The 17,782-nt window shown below is 42.6% G+C and overlaps 1 protein-coding gene across 1 annotated transcript in view; it reads left to right on the forward strand.

Annotated features, from left to right (window-relative positions):
* Positions 1–17,782, forward strand: part of TIMP2 (TIMP metallopeptidase inhibitor 2) — a 39,224-nt gene that overhangs the window by 3,591 nt on the left and 17,851 nt on the right. The window contains exon 2 of the mRNA XM_072403361.1: positions 17,253–17,353. Coding sequence (XP_072259462.1) covers positions 17,253–17,353 — 101 coding nt within the window. The remainder of the gene's footprint in view (positions 1–17,252; positions 17,354–17,782) is intronic.

Below are 17,782 nucleotides of genomic sequence, written 5' to 3' on the forward strand. Positions count from 1 at the left end.
CTCTTCATACCCCCCACCTGCCCCTGATTTGGAGGGACTGTACCTCTTCAATACCCTCAACTGCCCCTGATTTGGAGGGACTGTCCCTCTTCATATCTCTTACTGAAACTTTGCTCATGGAAGTCCTTAGCTCGGCTTTGCTGTGCTTTTAGAGCTATTCTCACAGATCCAAGCCACTGTACACATTGCTTTATTGTCATTCAGCTGTGTGCAGTCTACACCTAACGTACCAGCAGACCAGGACAGGGAGATATCTGGGAGTGTGGAGGTCGGTAGTTTGGATTTCTACTTCTCTTGGCCTTTAGGGCACCTCATTCGAATGAAGGAAGGTTCGGGAAATGAGGTTTGCTTGATGAGTGTAAGGTTGATAAGGGGCAGTATCATGGACTGACCAGGTCTGCTTTGACGAGGCAAAAAGCAAATTGCCCTGGGTAGTAATCAACAGTAACCAGTCAACCATGAGGACACAATGGATCCCATGGCCTGCTAACCATCTCTCCTTACATAATGGCATGCCTTTGGTTGGTCATTCCAGTAAGGGCCAGATCTAAAGGTCAGAGAATTTTAAGGTTTGCTTGATAAATGTAGGGTTGATTGAGGTAGTCATGTCCACTATTATCATGGATTGACCAGAAGACGATTTGGGATCAATTGAAGGTACATGATAGGTTTGCTTGCTAGAATTTAGTTAGATAACTTCATATATATGAAACTAAAAGCCCTAGGTGGTAATCAGTAGCAATTAGTCAACCAAAATGGTTCCATGACATGGTTCTTATTACCCAATGGCATGCCTTTGTTGGTCATTGAGGTACCTCATTCCAGTGAGGGAAGGTGGGCTGTTTGCCAAAGCCTAAAGGTCAGAGAATTTCCAGGTTTAGTTGATGGGTGCAGTTCGGTCTACAGTCTTCATGGACTAACCAGGTCTTCTGGGTAGTATTTGTTAGAAACCATCACAAGAACACTATGGGTTCCAAGGCCTGCTCACCATCCTCCTACCCAATGGCATGCCATTGTTGGTCATTCTTAGTGACGTAAAAGGTAGGATTGAGTTGTTGGGTGCCATCAGATCAGATGAGTATGACGGACTGACCAGGTCTTCTCCAACGAGGCAAAGAACGAAATGCCCCAGGCAGCAATCTACAGCAACCAGTCAACAATAATATTAAGACAATGGGTTATGTGGCCTTTGCATTGCAGATGACCCGTGTTAGCATTTTTTGCCGTGATTATTTCAGTATATTATTATAATTTGGATCTTTTTGTATTACAATCCTTCCTTGTGGGTCTGAGAAATCACAGCGAGTTTGTCTTGTACGCAGTACACGTGGGGCTCACTCACCCCCTTTGTCATCTAACTACCTCCAGATGAGGCAGAATGGGGAGGAGAGATGCTGACTTCAAATCAACATTCCTCATTTTTTAAGGAGGACTCGCACTTCCTAAAATGGCCAGCTACACATATGGGCATCATTTACTGAGGGCCGATAATGCACATTCTCCAGTTTTCTTTTTCACACGCGTGTAGCAAAACATGGGATTGGAACTGTGAATGTCCGGTGGTGTACTTTTATTTTAAAGAGGATATTGCCTTGTAAAGCTATGGGTAAAAAAATAATGGAAAGGATTTATTTTGTATGAGGTATAATAGTACGACCTCCCTTCCTGCATAGGTCTAATGGAAAATGAACAAGGGCCCCGAAGCAGGGCATTTTATATGCATGTGGCCCCTTTCATACGGGTTTCACTGCAAGGTTAGCCCCTCTTGGGCTCACAGTACAGATTTGCCACAGCCATATGCAAAAAATGGTTTGCAACTGCAACCATTCACTTGAATGGGATCAGCTGTGACTGTGGTTGAGTCTGTGGACCTTCATTTGAGTGACAGCTCCGAGTCTACTGGGTTGGCCAATATCACATCCAAGATGGTGGCACCCAGCAGCCATCTGTGCAAGAGAGGCGTTTACAGGTAACATGCCTAAAACATGCACAAATAATCCTATAGGACAATATCAAGTGGTCAGATGACAGGGCCTCTTTAATCTTCCAGTATGTTTTAGGATAAGCCATGTAAAATAAAGAACATACAAACTCCATGCTGATAATCACCCATGACAATTACTCATTGTCTACTCATGTTTGATTCCTGTGATCGTGTAGGTAGCGACTTTCAGATACAAAGCAGAACATTCCTTTTTTTTTTATTTTCCTTTAGATTGACCTGATTTGACTCGCGCTGAGCAGAATATTCTATACGTGTTCTGTAAAATGAGACAGAAGCTGAACTACTCATAGCAGGAAAAATGTGTATTTTCAGCAGATATGTGGTCTGATTTACAATTGGGAAACTTTGGTCTGTATTTCACACATTCACCTTCCTGCTGTTCCCTATTCACATGGTACTGTCTGTACAGATTTGTTCTATTGTTGGCTCTTCTGTAGGTCAGATAATACAATCAGCATCTTTGCTTTATCAGATGCTGAGATATAACCAATTAGAGAATAAGTCATAAGGAAATTGTGTTGTGTTGTCATACATCCTGGAAGTACTCCAAGGGAGTGTTGGAACAAATTATATTTTAGTTTTTAATCATAAGGTAATTATTTTGTTTTTGATATTTTTAGCTGGGGTTGACCCAGATTTGGAAACATCAGGTGTTTGTATTTTTCCTAACTTCCTAGCTAAATGATGGTGGTGACCTAGGCAGGATAGGAGGCGTCGGATCAAATGTTAGGTCAATATTCAACGGTGAGCAAGTTGAAGGAAACAAGAGCACCATACCAATGGGTTTAGGGTCCAGAATCTTTTTGGTTTCTTTGTAAGAATTCAAACTGGTAAACCAATCGAGTTTTCCTTGCTTCATAAGGGATCAAAGTGATGAGATGAGCATTGGAATGTTGGGCTTGAAATGACTTCTAAAGTATGATTACTCTGTAGGCCTTGGGACATAGATATTGTAATGGTGGACAGAGCTGGGAAATCTGTCTAATAGGGACACTTGTTGTTTAGCTTAGGGTATATACTCGAGTATAAAATGTTAAAACATTGTAAATCAAGCTTAGTTTATATTTGGGTTGATAGGCAGAGAGCACTGTGGAACATGGCACATGGAACATTGGTATCACTGGATGCCTGCTACATACTCCATAGATATAGCTTATGTCGCCCTCATACTTAGTGACCCATTGAACCTCATTGTGGGGGGCCACAGGCAGCAGGTAAAACATGACTGGGGTTATATTCTTCCCCCAAATCTTCTAACCAAAACAATAAAAAATATGTTTTGGCTGCAGTTGGAATTTATGCTTTAGCATCGGAGAATGTTTGGTAAATGTCAGTTATCCAAGTTTTAGGATAGGGCACACTAGACAATTGCACAGGACCCCGATCTACTACAGGGCCCCAGTTGGGAGAATGGTAGCTTGTGCAGAAAGCTGATATGCTTGTGTTTTTAGGGGCTCCACTTTGTTTGTCTAGGGGCCAATTTTGTCTAAATCTCCGGGCTAGGGAATGAGCAACTGCCCCAGGGTCCCCAAATGACAGAATGTTAGGTGGTACAGGAAGCTGGAATGCTGCAAGTTAGGGGTCCCTACTTTATAATTATCCCAGGCCATATTTTTTCTAGAACTGTCCCAAGGGTGAGAAATAGGCATTTGCCTAGGATCCTGATCCTGGCCCAAAATAATAGAATGGCAGGGTTTGCAGGGAGCTGAAATGCTGTGCCCCACTTTATATTTGCCCAGGGCCCCATTTTGTCTAAAACCCTGGGTTAGGGAATGAGCAGCTGACTAAATTGTGAGGAAAGGGCAATTTGCAAGAGTCCCATCCTCTCCAAGGGCCCCAACTGACACAGTGGTAGGTGGAGCAGGGAGCTAAAATGCTGCAAATTAGAGGCCCCTACTTCATATTTAACCCTGGCCTTATTGTGTCTAAAATTATCTCTGTGGTAAGAAGTTGGGAATTGCCCAGGGCCCCAATTGACAGAATGGCAGGGTGTGCAGAAGCTGGAATGTTGTTGACCTGGGTAAATATTGAAATATTGTGAGTGAATCTGCAAAAAAAAAAAAAAAAAAACAACTTGCCAGGGGTTCTAATCCTTTCCCATTCCATGTTTAGAATTTGACTCCACATTAACTCCATTTTTGGTATTTCGGACACAACCCTCAAAGTATTTTGTTAATTCCTAAAGCTGAAATGAAATTGCCAAATTCCTCCAGCACATTGTAATCCTCCGCTCAAATCTCACCACGCTAGTTCTCTCCTGAGCAAACTTCATCGACCTCGAAATACTTTCCTTGGCCTCGGACAACAAAAACAATCCGAAAGACTAACAGCAAAAATCTGTTTTCTAAATATCACCCTGTAAATAAAATGCCGAGGATGTTTGGTGAATGTCTTGGCCTGAACTTTATCATCTGAACCCAATTTATTGGTTCGGTAAATGTCGTATATTTTATACTGCCGAGAATTAAATTACAACATTTTTATTTTATAAATTAGATTTGGTTCCATTTACTAAATTCTCATATATGATGGAATAAAGCTCCCTTTTATTTTCTTTGTGCTGCATCTCCGTTGTGCTACTGTGTTTTCACCATCATAGAGACTTTTGATGGAGAAATAAGTGGCTTCCATTGGAGACAAAAAATGGCTTCACCATACATACGTACCGTAGAAGTGGGTTAGTGTTGTCACCAACAAGAAGCCGCCCCGGGAATTACCATGCAACTATTGCATGTAGACAGGAAGTGGCTGAAGATGATCCACAGCATTGATGTTAAACCAGAAATGTTTGTTGGGTGGCTACCCATGATCCACACAGTGTGTTCGACTGGGGCATTGCCAACAGTGTGCCCCTGTGCAAAACTCTTTGCCCCTCATGCTAAAATTACCTGGGCCCTTGTTGGCTGCGGAGGGTCTAGGGCACACTCCCTATGTCCACCCCTATGTGCGCCCGGCTAAAAGGGGCTGAGGAGACTTTGGTGCCCAACCCACCAAATTCTCTTCAGCCCCTTTTAGCCAGGTGCACCACCCAGCACTTTTCAGTAACCACCCGGCTGTTTTTAGGTTGAACACTGTAGGGCAGGGGTCAGCAACCTTTCCTATCAAAAGAGCCATTTTGCCTCCTCTTCCACTAAAGAAAAATAGTCTGGAGCCGCAAAACATAACACAGTTTATAAACTTTTAAAAGTTTAAATATTTTTTTAATTTTACCTGTTACAACAAGTGTGCATGTGTAGGCCTACTTTGAAATAAATTAAACACTGAACTATGCCCCTAGAAGCCTCCAGCTTCTAACGTAACAGGGTAGATTTTTTTGATGGGCAGAGTTCTTTATTTTCTGACGATGCCTTAGCGATTCAATTGTAGGAGGTGTTAGCCACAGGTGTCCCTCATTTGCAGCTTTAATTTTGTTCACCTGTACCCCCCAATCTTGAGTAATTGGGGTTCAGGTGCTAGAAGCCTCCAGCAATGTGTAACAGGGTAGATTATTTTGATGGCAGAGTTCTTTATTTTCTGACGATGCCTTAGCGATTCAATTGTAGGTGGTGTTAGCCATAAGTTGTCCCCCACTTGCACCTCTATTTTGGTCACCTGTACCGCCTCCCCCCCCGTTCCAGAGAAATTGGGGTTCAGATGCTAGATGCTTCCAGCAATGTGTAACAGGGTAGATTTTTTCGATAGGCAGAGTTTTTATGAATTTTTAGGAGGTGTTAGCCACAGGTGTCCCGTACTTGCACCTCAAATTTTTTTCACCTGTACCCCCGTTTCCAGATAAATTGGGGTTTAGGTGCTAGAAGCCTCCAACAATGTGTAACAGGGTAGGGGTTTTTTGATGGGTGGAGTTTTAAGGAGGTGTTAACCACAGGTGTCCCCCACTTGCACCTCTAATTTTGTTCACCTGTTCCCCCTTCCTTTTCCCGAGAAATTGGGGTTCAGGTGCCTCCAGCAATGTGTAGCGGTAGATTTTTTTGATGGGCAGAGTTCTTTATGTTCTGATGATAGCCTAACAATTAAATTTTAGGGGGTGTTAGTCACAGGTGTCCCCCACTTGCACCTACATTTTTGGTTTTGTACATCTCCCCATTCCAGAGGAATTGGGGTTCAAAGGAGGGGGATGTCATTGTACACACCCATTTGTACACGCCCCGTGGTAGATTTATTTCACTGGTAGATTTTTTTCATTAGAACACCGGATAGGGAATCCCCCTCCTCCGCAGTGTCTTGGGAGGAAGGGGATCCCCCATCAGAGATCTCCCTGCGGCAGCCGAAGGGAGCCACAACAAGGAGGCTGAAGAGCCGCATGCGGCTCCAGAGCCGCAGGTTGCAGACCCCTGCTGTAGGGGAGTTAGGGGGTGATTCTGTTCCAGTCTACTGTTTGTCACATGACCAAAGGCTAAAAGTGGGGATAAAAGACTTCTCTATGGGTGTCATGTTGGCACATATGGGTCATAGGGTTTGTCCTGTTGGGATGTATGTGATAAGTCAGCACAGGCAAGGAGAACACAGGAAGTTAGGAGCTCACGGAGTTTCTAGCAGTGTCAACCATGGTGCATGTTATTATTATTTAACAGGATTTATATAGCGCCAACATATTACGCAGCGCTGTACAATAAATAGGGATTGCAAATGACAGACTAATACAGACAGTGATACAGGAGCAGAGGACCCTGCCCCAAAGAGCTTACAATCTAAGTAGACCCAAAAAGAAGTTCATGGTGAAGGGTAACACACTTTAGATGGCTGCAAGTCAGGGGTAAAGTAATTCTTCTTAGGCTTTTAAAAGGACATTTGTGCTTTCGCATTGTATGTGTATTTATTTTATGGGCCGGTAGAATGTGGTCGCTGAGTCTTACGGTCTGCTCTGTATTGTGCTTGTGGAGTGCTTGGCCAGCAGGAACTTCAGTCTTTCTTGCTGAGTGTTGGTAAATTCAGCTGTTCTCTTGTTTTTAGTGTTTTTCAGCCTCCTTTCATCTCTGTGACAAATACCCTCCATTGCTCTCCTGTGTCTTCTGTAGCCCGGAGCAGCAGAGTTAAAATATATTACTCAGGAAGTCTGCAGACCACACTGCGGTCGGAAGAGATGCAAGCTGCTGCTGAATGTCAGCATTGGCTCCAGGTCATGCCAGGATGTACCCCTCCCCCCCATAAATGAATGGTAGGATCCACTCACCTCTGCTGTGAATACCTAGCCTTCTCCTTGGATGCTTCATCTAACCAGACTGCATTCAGGATTTAATTCTTCAGTCCATGTTCACCCTTTCCGAACCTGAACAAGAATTTCAGTCCACCAAAGTCTTACAAATTGCCTCTAAACCCATACAGTCCATACATGCAGACTTGTACGCTGCAAGTTTTGCCCCAGTTTTAGCATTGTCGGTGTGGGGATTCCATATCTGTAGAATTTAGAGAGTGCCAAAAGCCATAGATAGGCAACTGCAATGTGGTTGTTGTTATTTGATGGCCACCAAGTGCTGCGTGTATTATTTTTCTGACCACCCAAAACCATGCACCCCTCTATGCATCCACATGTGTACTAACCACAATGCTATGGAGGCAATTTTTATACATGAGTAGTTATTGGGGTGGGGGTGGTGTTAAAAGTTTAAGTTTCACTGTAAATTAGGCTTAAAAGTGATATTTTGAGGCAAAGGCTTCTCTGTTGGTTCATTATATATTTCCTAAAGACTTTAGTGGAGACATCTCCTGAGCTTAGTTGCTGACTTTGCTTCTGCCCACCTTGGTGTCCTCGGACCTCTCCCTGACTTCCCTTGAAGCTCTGTGTCTTGTGAGTTGGGTCATCAGTATTCTCACCCCAATTTTTTTCAAGCTGGGTGGGAAGAGGCTGTAGGCTAGTGGTGGCAGCTTCTTTGTGATCCACATTTTCAGTAACCACCCAAAAACAAGTAGTTACTGAAAATGCAGGGTGGTGCGTCCCGCTAAAAGGGGCCGAGGAGAACACCGGTCATCCTTTTATGAAGACGTCAACTTGTAGATCTCCTGGGCTTAGCTGCTGATTTTCCCCCTAACCACCTTAGTATCTTCTGACCCTGCTTTGGGGTTTCCTCCATGCAGATCTGTAAAGTTACCAAAGGAAACACTTTGTGTAGACCCACAAATGTTTGTTGGGTGGCTACCTATTGTCCACACAGTGTGCTTCTGGCAGGACCATGGTCAGATGAGTATATGACTTTGAGGGGGTAGGGGTGTTTGGAGGTAAGTATTCTGTTACAGACTTTCTTAGAGGCTTTGTGTCATTTGATTCGGCTCATCCTATTACTCTTAGGACATCAGCTTAGAGATCTTTTGGGTTAGTTGCTGATGTTCCTCCTGCCCACTTTAGTGACCCCTCTTAGTGTTTCCTCCATGAAGCCCTGTATATTTACAACTTGGAGTAAACTCAGAAATGTTTGTTGGGTGGCTACCCATTGTCCACATTGTGCTTCTGGCAGGACTATGAACTAATGAGTATATGACTTTGAGGGGGTAGGGGTGTTTGGAGGTATTCTGTGCCGGAATTCCTATTAGCTTCTGTGTCACATTTGTTGGGACATTTTATTGCTCCTGAGGTCGGAGATCTCTTGGGCTTAGTTGTTGATTTTTATTTTGCCTATCCTGGTGTCCTCTGGACCCGTCTTTGGTGTTTCCTCCATGAATCCTAGTAAAGTTACCAAAGAAACACAGAAATGTTTGTTGAGAGACTACCAATGGTCCATGCAGGACCATGGACAGATAAGTATATGACTTTGGTGGAGTAGGGGTAATTGGAGGTAAATATTCTGTCCCTGACTTCCTATTAGGTTCTGTGTCACATATGTTAGGTCATTTTATTAATCCTGAGGACATCATCTAGGAGATCACTAAAGACCAAAGGTCTTCTTATTTCTCTTGAGGACCTCAGCTTGGATATCTCCTGGGCTTAGTAGCTGATTTTCCTCCTGCTCACCCTGGTGTACACCTGGGGTGCCCTCCATGCAAGGAAACACTTGAAAGGAGTAGAAAGGTCAGGAGAACCGTAAATCTTGATATTGGTGACATTGGTTGCCTCCATGATCTTCTTATGAAAGGTTCCTATATACTATTGAAGACACATACAAGTAATGAGTTATTGAGGGATCCCCAATGTCCATATCACAGCCTTCCCTCATATAAACATTGTAAGATAATAGATTATATTTAAAGCTTCAGGCACCTATGCACTTCCATTATGATGTATTTTGTATATACTTTTTCATTGTATGTTATCTCGAATTAGGCACTTAGGGTGGTGTCAGAAGACCCCACCATTTTCCAAATGTAGCTAAACTATGCCAGGAGTGGATCTCATGCATTATCAGTGGGTCTTAATACCCATGCATTATGATTGCATGGTCGCCATGTAAAACTATGCCTTAAACTACTCAAATTGCATGGGTTAACGTGCTCCCATTGACTTATGTGTACTCCTTAATCAAAGAATAAGAATGCGTACCTGATTTATTTTACATAATACATTGCATACTATTAAATCAGCCTCATTGGCAAAAATAACATGAAAAGTAACATGTTTTGATGTGTCCTCACATAAGGAGGCAATGGGGCCCCGAGAAGCTGTATCGGAAGGTTGTTGGTAAACGGCAACTCTGCCTAAAGGCCGTGTGTTTATTCTGTAACAAGCTGGCTTCAAATTAGTACAAAAGTACTGTTACGGTTGTCTAATGATATGGTTGTGTAAAGGAGCTGTAAAAATATCTCCTGGAAGGAATGAATTGTTGTCTGTGTTCTCTGAGGAGGATAATGACACCAAAACTATACTTAGAATAAACAATTAAAGTTCATTGATGTAAAAAGGCCATTCCAAAACTTAGTATATGTATGGCCAGCATTTTTATTTTTAGTCTTGGATAATTTAAGGAAGGGTGGTGTGTGGTAAAGGGGGGCAGTGACCTCTTCAAATATCCATACCAAGCCCTATGGCTTCCTTCAACAGTAAGAGAAGAAGGCTTCTCCAGTTGGGGGACGGGGCTTCTTCCAAAGACTGGCCTCTAAAATAGTTGTGAAGTTTATTTTAGTGGGCTTATAGTGGAATCTCGAAGCCCCTTTAATAAGCGGGGCCCTAGATAGCTAAACCCTTAGCCAGTGGAATGAGTACAAAGGTACATAGTACCTACCTCTAAAAAAAATCTTTGCAAAAGTAATTACCAATTGGCCTCCCATCCAAGTACTGACCAGGAGGTCAGATGAGTTTGGGTGCATCCAGGGTGGTGTGGCCGTAGGCAATACCAAGTGATCTAAATCCATATCATGACACAGAAAAACCCAATGACCATTGGACTGAAACACAATTTGATTCCCCACTCTGCAGCAACCCTGCAAGGAATCCACAATACCTAAAGCATCTACAGCTTTAAGGCATCCCAAGCATGTTTTTTTAGGATTTATTCTATGCATATTCAATGGTCATTGTAGGTCCCCATCATAGGGTTCCAAACTAAGCCATGTTTGCGATTGTGGTTTCAGAAATGTAGCAATGTTTTCTATGAAAGTATTACAGACCTGCTTAATAACAATTACCAAAGAGTTCAAAAGAAAATTTCAGTATTTGTATGAAGAAGTTCCTGATATATCATCATTCATGCAATAGTATAATTTAAGAAAAAAACATTTATCTTTACATAGCCATCATTGAGCTAACTTTACTTTTGAGCCTGATTTATTAAATCTCTCCAAGACTGGAGAGGATATACTTTTATCAGTGAAGCTGGGCGATCCAGCAAACCTGGAATGGACTTTGTTATGCAAGCCATTTGCTATTTGCTAGTAAACATTTTGAATCCTGGACCAGATCCATTCCAAGTGTATCTTCTCCGGACTTGGCTGGGCTTGGATGATGCCATTTGTCTGCTGCAGGCAGGATGGAGCATTTTCTCAGTTTTCTCTTTCCTTTGCAACATTGTAATTTTCCATTGACTTAAACTTAAAAAAATTATATCAATCTTAGGTCTTTTTTTAGTTGTTTGAGGAGCCTGGGAGAGCAGCAGGTTTCTTCATTCTGTGACACCGGGGTCATTAATCTTGTCTGCTTCCAGCTTCTGTTCTAGATTAGGCATCTTGAGCCTGGGACAGGTTCACTTGAAAAGATTGAAACCAGATGTGCCATTAGCAGAGAGAGCTTTGACCGGAGTTTAATTTAAGGCAGACCTTCATTTGATTCTGTTTTCCTCACGTGCTTTCGGCTGATATTTTGGTACCTGGAACTTGCACAGTTTGACTCAGCCTGTTTGTCTTGTGCTTCTGCGGGCAGCGTTCCAGCAGCAAAGGTTTTCATATAAACTCCTGACAATGTCTTTTACCCAAGTAAATGTTGCTTAGATTCTTTTTTTTTGGCACGGAGCAGCTAGAAGAGTTTTATAGACACAGGCAATGTACTGATAGTTTGTCCTCAGTCTTCCAGGTTAAATGATGTTGGCTTTTATTTAACCTCATAGACTGAGGACCTACTGTAAGTGCGCTGCCTGTGCATACTAAAACCCTGACGGCAATAGGAAAGTATTGTGGGGGCAGTTTAGGATTGAAGGGTAGTATTGAAGATTGTACTGGTTTATTGTTCTACAATGCTATTAGGGGACCATTTCATTTTTAAAAATTGGTGCTAAAAGCTGGGTGTAAAGCTTGCATTCTTTTAATGATCTTCCTTTTTGGATTATCCGAACATTATAGTAAAGCCAATCATATACAGACATATGTATATCTCCCCTTCCAGCGTGGTGGCCTTAGTGGCTAGCACTGTTGCCTTTGCAGTGCTAGGTCTCAGGTTTGCATCTGCATGGAGTTTGTATGTTCTCTCTGTGTCTGTGTGGGCTTCTTCCAAGCACTCCAGTCTGCCCCACATCCTAGAAACATGCAGTTAGGTTAATTGACTTAAAATTGACTTTAGACTGACGTTAATGACATATGACTATGAGAGGCACATTGGATTTTGAGCTACTTTGAAGGATAGTGACATGACTATGGACTTTGTACAGCGCTGTGTAATAGGTCAGTGCTATATAATTACAAATAATAGCCAATAGCTGACAGAAATGTACCCGCAGGACCTGTGCTCCTTCTCTTTTCTCTATAGTGGAATTAAGGACCTGATGGCAGGGAAATATCTTAGCAAATTGGAAAATTGCTGTCTGCAGTAACAAGTCTCTTCCATTACCAAGGCTCCTAATGATGTCCCAATTCATAGGAAGCTCAATAATTGTCAAGTGCTAATGTCTTAGATTGTAAGCTTCAGGGCAGAGTCCTCTCCTCCTCCTGTGTCACTGTCTGTATCTGTCTGTCAGTTACAACCCCTATTAAATGTACAGCGATGCGTAATATGATGGCACTTTATTAATACAGTTTAAAAAAAAAATTTAAAAAATTTTCTACATTTATCACGTTGTTTGGAGACCCCTTTAGCTCACCTCCAGACAATCTTATAATAATCAAATTTTAGTTCTGTGTGTATTCAGCCATGTGATTCCATGTATACATAGAACTGGTCTACGTACTCTAGTATAAACCCTTGCACAGCAGCACCCAGACTGCATACTAAGGTTAGCACATTGAGAGCTTTGTTGGTTTGCAATGAATAATCACTGTCAACAACAGAGGCTGCAATATCTCCCTGCCATCAGGTCCTTCATTCCAATCTTTCCTCCACCTCCCGGATTGTAAGCTCCGCAGGGGCGGGGGTGAGGGTGGGCTCTCCTTCTCCTGTGTCACTGTCTGTATCTCTCTGTCATTTGAAACCCCTATTTAATGTACAGTGCTGTGTAATATGTTGGCACTATATATATCCTGTTTGATCAACCATCAGATGGGAGCACTGCTGGGAATTAATGGGTGAAGGCTTTCCAATTATGCATAGTGGTAGCTTTGCAATTGTAAGAGTTATCTATGACACATCTCTCTCCGCCAACATATTACGCAGCGCTGTACATGAAATAAGGGTTGCAAATGACAGACAGATACAGACAGTGACACGGGAGGAGGAGAGGACCCTGCCCCGAAGAGCTTACAATCTAGGAGGTGGGGGATATGGAATGGTGGGAAGTAGTGACGGTTTAGGAGACAGAAGAAGACGGGTAGGTGAGGTTGAAGCGTGGAGTTTTGAGGGCTCTTTTAAAGGGGCAGAAAATTGGAGCAAGCCGAATCGGAGTTTGGGAAAGTAACACACAATAGGCTTAGACTTTTTTATGGCCAATGGTAGCAAATAAAACTGGGGGCAAATTTTAGAGCAAGACGATGAATACCCACCTTTCCAAAGAGTAACTATCTGACCCTTTTAAAAGCTCCACTTGTGGCTGCTGTTCAGCATTTTGGGAGCTGTGGTTCCTCCAGTTGCCCTCCAGCTTATTTTAGGACAAGGAGAAGGCACTGCGGGGAACCACAGAACCTAGCACCGGGCTATCTGACTCCATAATAAAAGTCTAAGGGAAGCTTCTGTAGCTCTTGAAGGCAACAACGGTTGGCCTTGCCTCTTGCAGGAACTTTCCTTTTTATTTTTCAAGCTTCTTTGAGTTTTATTTGTCTGAGCTAGTGACCGGGTCACTTTAGGTGCCCATATACATTTAATGTGGGCAACACTTTAAGCCGAACTAATGTAAAAATAAAAAATTACCATTAATCCTGCAGATCCCTCGATGACACTGGCACGATACGGTGCCGCGTCAGCTTCCTCTTCAATCCCAACGTGGAAAAAGCGCTGGGTGCCTCCATCTTTTGTCTTCTCTTCTGGTCTCTTGATACGTCATCCCATCTTGCACTGCGTAGGTGTTGTAGCCCGCTGGAAAGGGGAAAAAGAAGAGAGCCGATCTCACTGCACAAGCATGAGATTGACATCTATTTCCCCTTGGTGGAAAAAAATGCCCCTTCTGCACATGCCGGAAATGGGCATACGCAGAAGGAGCAGCCAGGAGCCTCCCGGAATGCGTGACGTAGGTATCCCAGTAGGCTCTGCGCTCCCATTCAGTCTTGATCGCTAGGGCGGTGGCTGCACCCTTTATATTAAAAAAAATTTTAATTTTTTAATTTGCATATAAGGATTGCCTACCCCTTTTATGTAAAGTTAAAAAAGTTGAGTTTAGGTTCACTTTAAATTAGGCTCTTATCTTGCAGATACAAACCCTTTCTTTCTCCCTTCTTCTCTTCCAAATCAAAAACATGTCACCCAAGGCAATGATCAAATCTAACAGAGATCATCCAGATCCTACTATGATGATGTCGTGTCTGTGATGCACTTGGCCGTGTTATTTATGCTTTTATCATTTGCTATCATTTTATCCTCTCTCATCTGCTCTTTCTCGCTCTCTCCCATCACGCGTTTTGCACTAGCTCTTGGCTCCGTTGCTTTGGTTTTGGCTTGGAAAGTGCAGACTAGCAGTTCCCTCCACAAAGCTTCTCTGTTTCCAACAAATCCTCTCAGAATTTGGATGCATTTTTGTCTAATGATTCAGCAGCACATGAGAGGAACTGAGTTGGATCTGTCTGTTAGCCACAACCATCGTTTCGCTCCACCACCCAATACAGACGATCGCTGACCGTTCATTTCGGGAGTTTATTAATCTTTTCCCGGACACCTTGACTAACCCCATCTGCCGCTTTAAAGCCAAAATTATGCTGAATGCAGGATGATCTTTTATTTCGGGATGTGTGGCACGGTTCTGATTGAGTCACGTGACGCAGCTGAAATATGCATATTCTACTATTCATACACAAGGGCCTGACTGAAATGAGAACTGTCTGGGCCTCACTTCCCCCACCCTATGCAACCATCCTAATTTCAAACCGTCTTGCAAAATTCTAGTTGAAGAATAGAAGGAAAAAAAAAAATCTGTGATCTGTATTTCAGATGTGTAAGGGATACGTGTCTAGGGCATTGCAAAACTCCTTTGTCCTTGATACAAAATCAGAATGGGGAGGGAGATGTGTTCTGCTGAACAAGGGCCCCGGACTCCATTACAGAGGCCCCCGCAAGGACCCTAAATCAGTTCTGCACAGGGCTATGGGTCCTTGTTATTATTATTTATATAGCGCCAACATATTACGCAGCGCTGTACATTAAATAGGGATTGCAAAAACAGACTAATACAGACAGTGATATAGGAGGAGAGGACCCTACCCCGAAGAGCTTACAATCTAGTAGGTGGGGATTGTTAATAAAGAACTGATATAATGAAGAAATCTTCTATTCTGATTGGTCAATGCAATTATTATGACTAAATTCACATCACATCTGTTGGATTTGTATCCATAATACCTTTAGCATTTGGACTTTGTACCCCCACACGTCCGAAATTGTGATGCATTTACAAACACTGACCAGCAGGACCAGGGATGAGTATTGTATTGTGCAAAGTGTGCCAATGCACAAGGGCCCAGAGACACTCCTCAGCAAGCATGAGCCCCCACAGTAGCTTGCATGGTTCTATTTTCACTTCCATACCTTCCCTCTGTGTCTTGTATACCCTCAGAGTCCTATTCGCACAGCCCATCTGTTGGCCCCAAGCTAGGGAAGCATTGTGCCCGCTCCTAGTCTGTAGCAGGTGAATAAATTCTCCCATCTATCCATGCGCCGGTCACTTCCTACTTTCAGGACTGTTCCAGTTCGCAGACTTTTGCTTTGCTGCCCGCCATGTTTGGGTGTTGAAAGGGGGGGGGGGGCGGTGGTTCTAGGCAGTTCTGCACAGGTGCCCTGCATCCGTCACTAAGAAGGAGCATGATGTCACTATGCCATCAGTTTAAAATGGAGGTAAGATAAGCAGCAAAACTAGACAACACCTTTACCAACTTTAATATGAAGGTGGAAGGGCAAGGTCATACTTGACTTTTGCAGAAATTTGTGATTTGAATAATAATTCAGCTCTATATCCAGTGCTCAAACCAAATCAAAACGGTGTTTAAGAAATACTTGCGAATGGCAGCCCCTGTATTGTGACCCAACTGTTCAGTAACCACCCAAAAACCAGCCGATTGGTTACTTAAATGTACCGGGTGGTGCGCCCAGCTAAAAGGGGTCGGGGAGAACATTGATATCTCTAACTGAACTGCTTGTTTTAACATTTGGTTTTACTCTGCTCATGTATCTTTTCATATGTTGAATAGTAATTGTCCAGGCTGGTGATAGAAGTGTATCTTTCTGATAAAAATTATTTTTTACTCATATATGCCCAATGCAAAAGAAAGTCCTGCTGAAGGGGAACTTCTTAGCAATACTTTGCTCAACTTCATTGAATCCTAATGGCCAACTGCAAGCTATCCTCAGAAGCACTGAATCTAAGAATGCATCACGATATTCTCCAAAATAAGCGTGCTGATTGGAATGTCTGCTCTGCTTATAGGTCATTCCCTTTCATGAGAACTTATGTTTGTGTTGGAAAGGTAGGTGGTGCTGGATTTCCAGAAGGGTTGGCCTGGCCCACAGGTGGACTGAAAAGCCTCTACTGGGCCCCGGTCATATCTGCCCTAAATTAGGATTTTTGTGCCCTCTGATAGGTCAATACCCCTCTTCCTTACCAAAAATGCCACTGTAATAGGAAAGCCAAGCGTTCTGGCGGACCCCCTTCTCACATCCTCTGATGGGCCCCAGGTCCCCATTCCAACCCCAAAATAAGTTTTGGGGACACTGGGCATCTCTTACTACTAGAAGGGCAATGAAATAAGAAAAGGGTATAAAAAACATAGGAGCACCTAGAAAATCAAAATGTATTGTTTCAGTTAAAATCTGTCAGTGTAGGCAATGTTTTTTTGGGATCTAGGAATTAATTCTTCTGAATTTGAGATGTTAATGAAAACTGAAATTCTTCTCTTGGTTTTTTCATTTATATCTCCTGGGTGAAGGCATTGTTGGGCCCTCAAGAGGTGTTCTATAAATACAGATTTTGTTAGAAACATTTTATTGGAATGAATACATTTTAGATGTTGTGGTGCTCCTGTTCTGTCCTCGTAAATTGTATAAATGACGACAGCTTCACACAGACGTGTAAAATGAAAATTTCGGAATGTATTTCTATATATTGAATATTCAGGCTGTATATATATATATATATATATATATATATATATATATATATATATATATGTAGTTTCAGGCTGTATCTCTGCACAAGATTCTGGTTTGGTGCTTTGTTGGTGTTCAGGTGACAGGTTCTCTTCAAGACTCTCCCCTTACTTCCTGAAGGATTCAGGCTTACAGTTTCTTCACTGCTTTATATTAATCTTTTCCAATCTTTCCTTGTAGTGATTCGAGCAAAGGTCATTGTGGGTAAAGAAGTCGAAAGTGGGAATGACGTCTATGGGAATCCCATCAAGAGGATCCAGTATGAAATCAAACAGATTAAGGTATGAAAATAAATTGTATTTTTGTTTATTTATACCACATGGCCAAAAGTGCTGTGGACCATTATTATTATAATTTTTATTATTACACAGTATTTATATAGCGCCATCATATCACGCAGCGCTGTACAAAGTCCATAGTCATGTCACTAACTATGCCTCAAAGGAACTCACAATCTAATGTCCCTACCATAATCATATGCTAATATTACAGTCTAAGGTCAATTTTGGGGGAAGTCAGTTACCCTAACTGCATGTTTTTGGAATGTTGGAGGAAACTGGACTACCTGGAGGAAACTCACGCAAGCACAGGGAGAACCTGCAATTTCCATGCAGATAGTGTCCTGGCCGAGATTTGTACCTGGGACCCAGCGCTGCAAAGGCTAGATTACTAACCACTGAGCCACAGTGCTGCCCGTCACACCTGTACAA

Source organism: Pyxicephalus adspersus, chromosome 3, assembly GCF_032062135.1.
Source record: "Pyxicephalus adspersus chromosome 3, UCB_Pads_2.0, whole genome shotgun sequence".
Classification (NCBI taxonomy): Eukaryota; Metazoa; Chordata; class Amphibia; order Anura; family Pyxicephalidae; genus Pyxicephalus; species Pyxicephalus adspersus.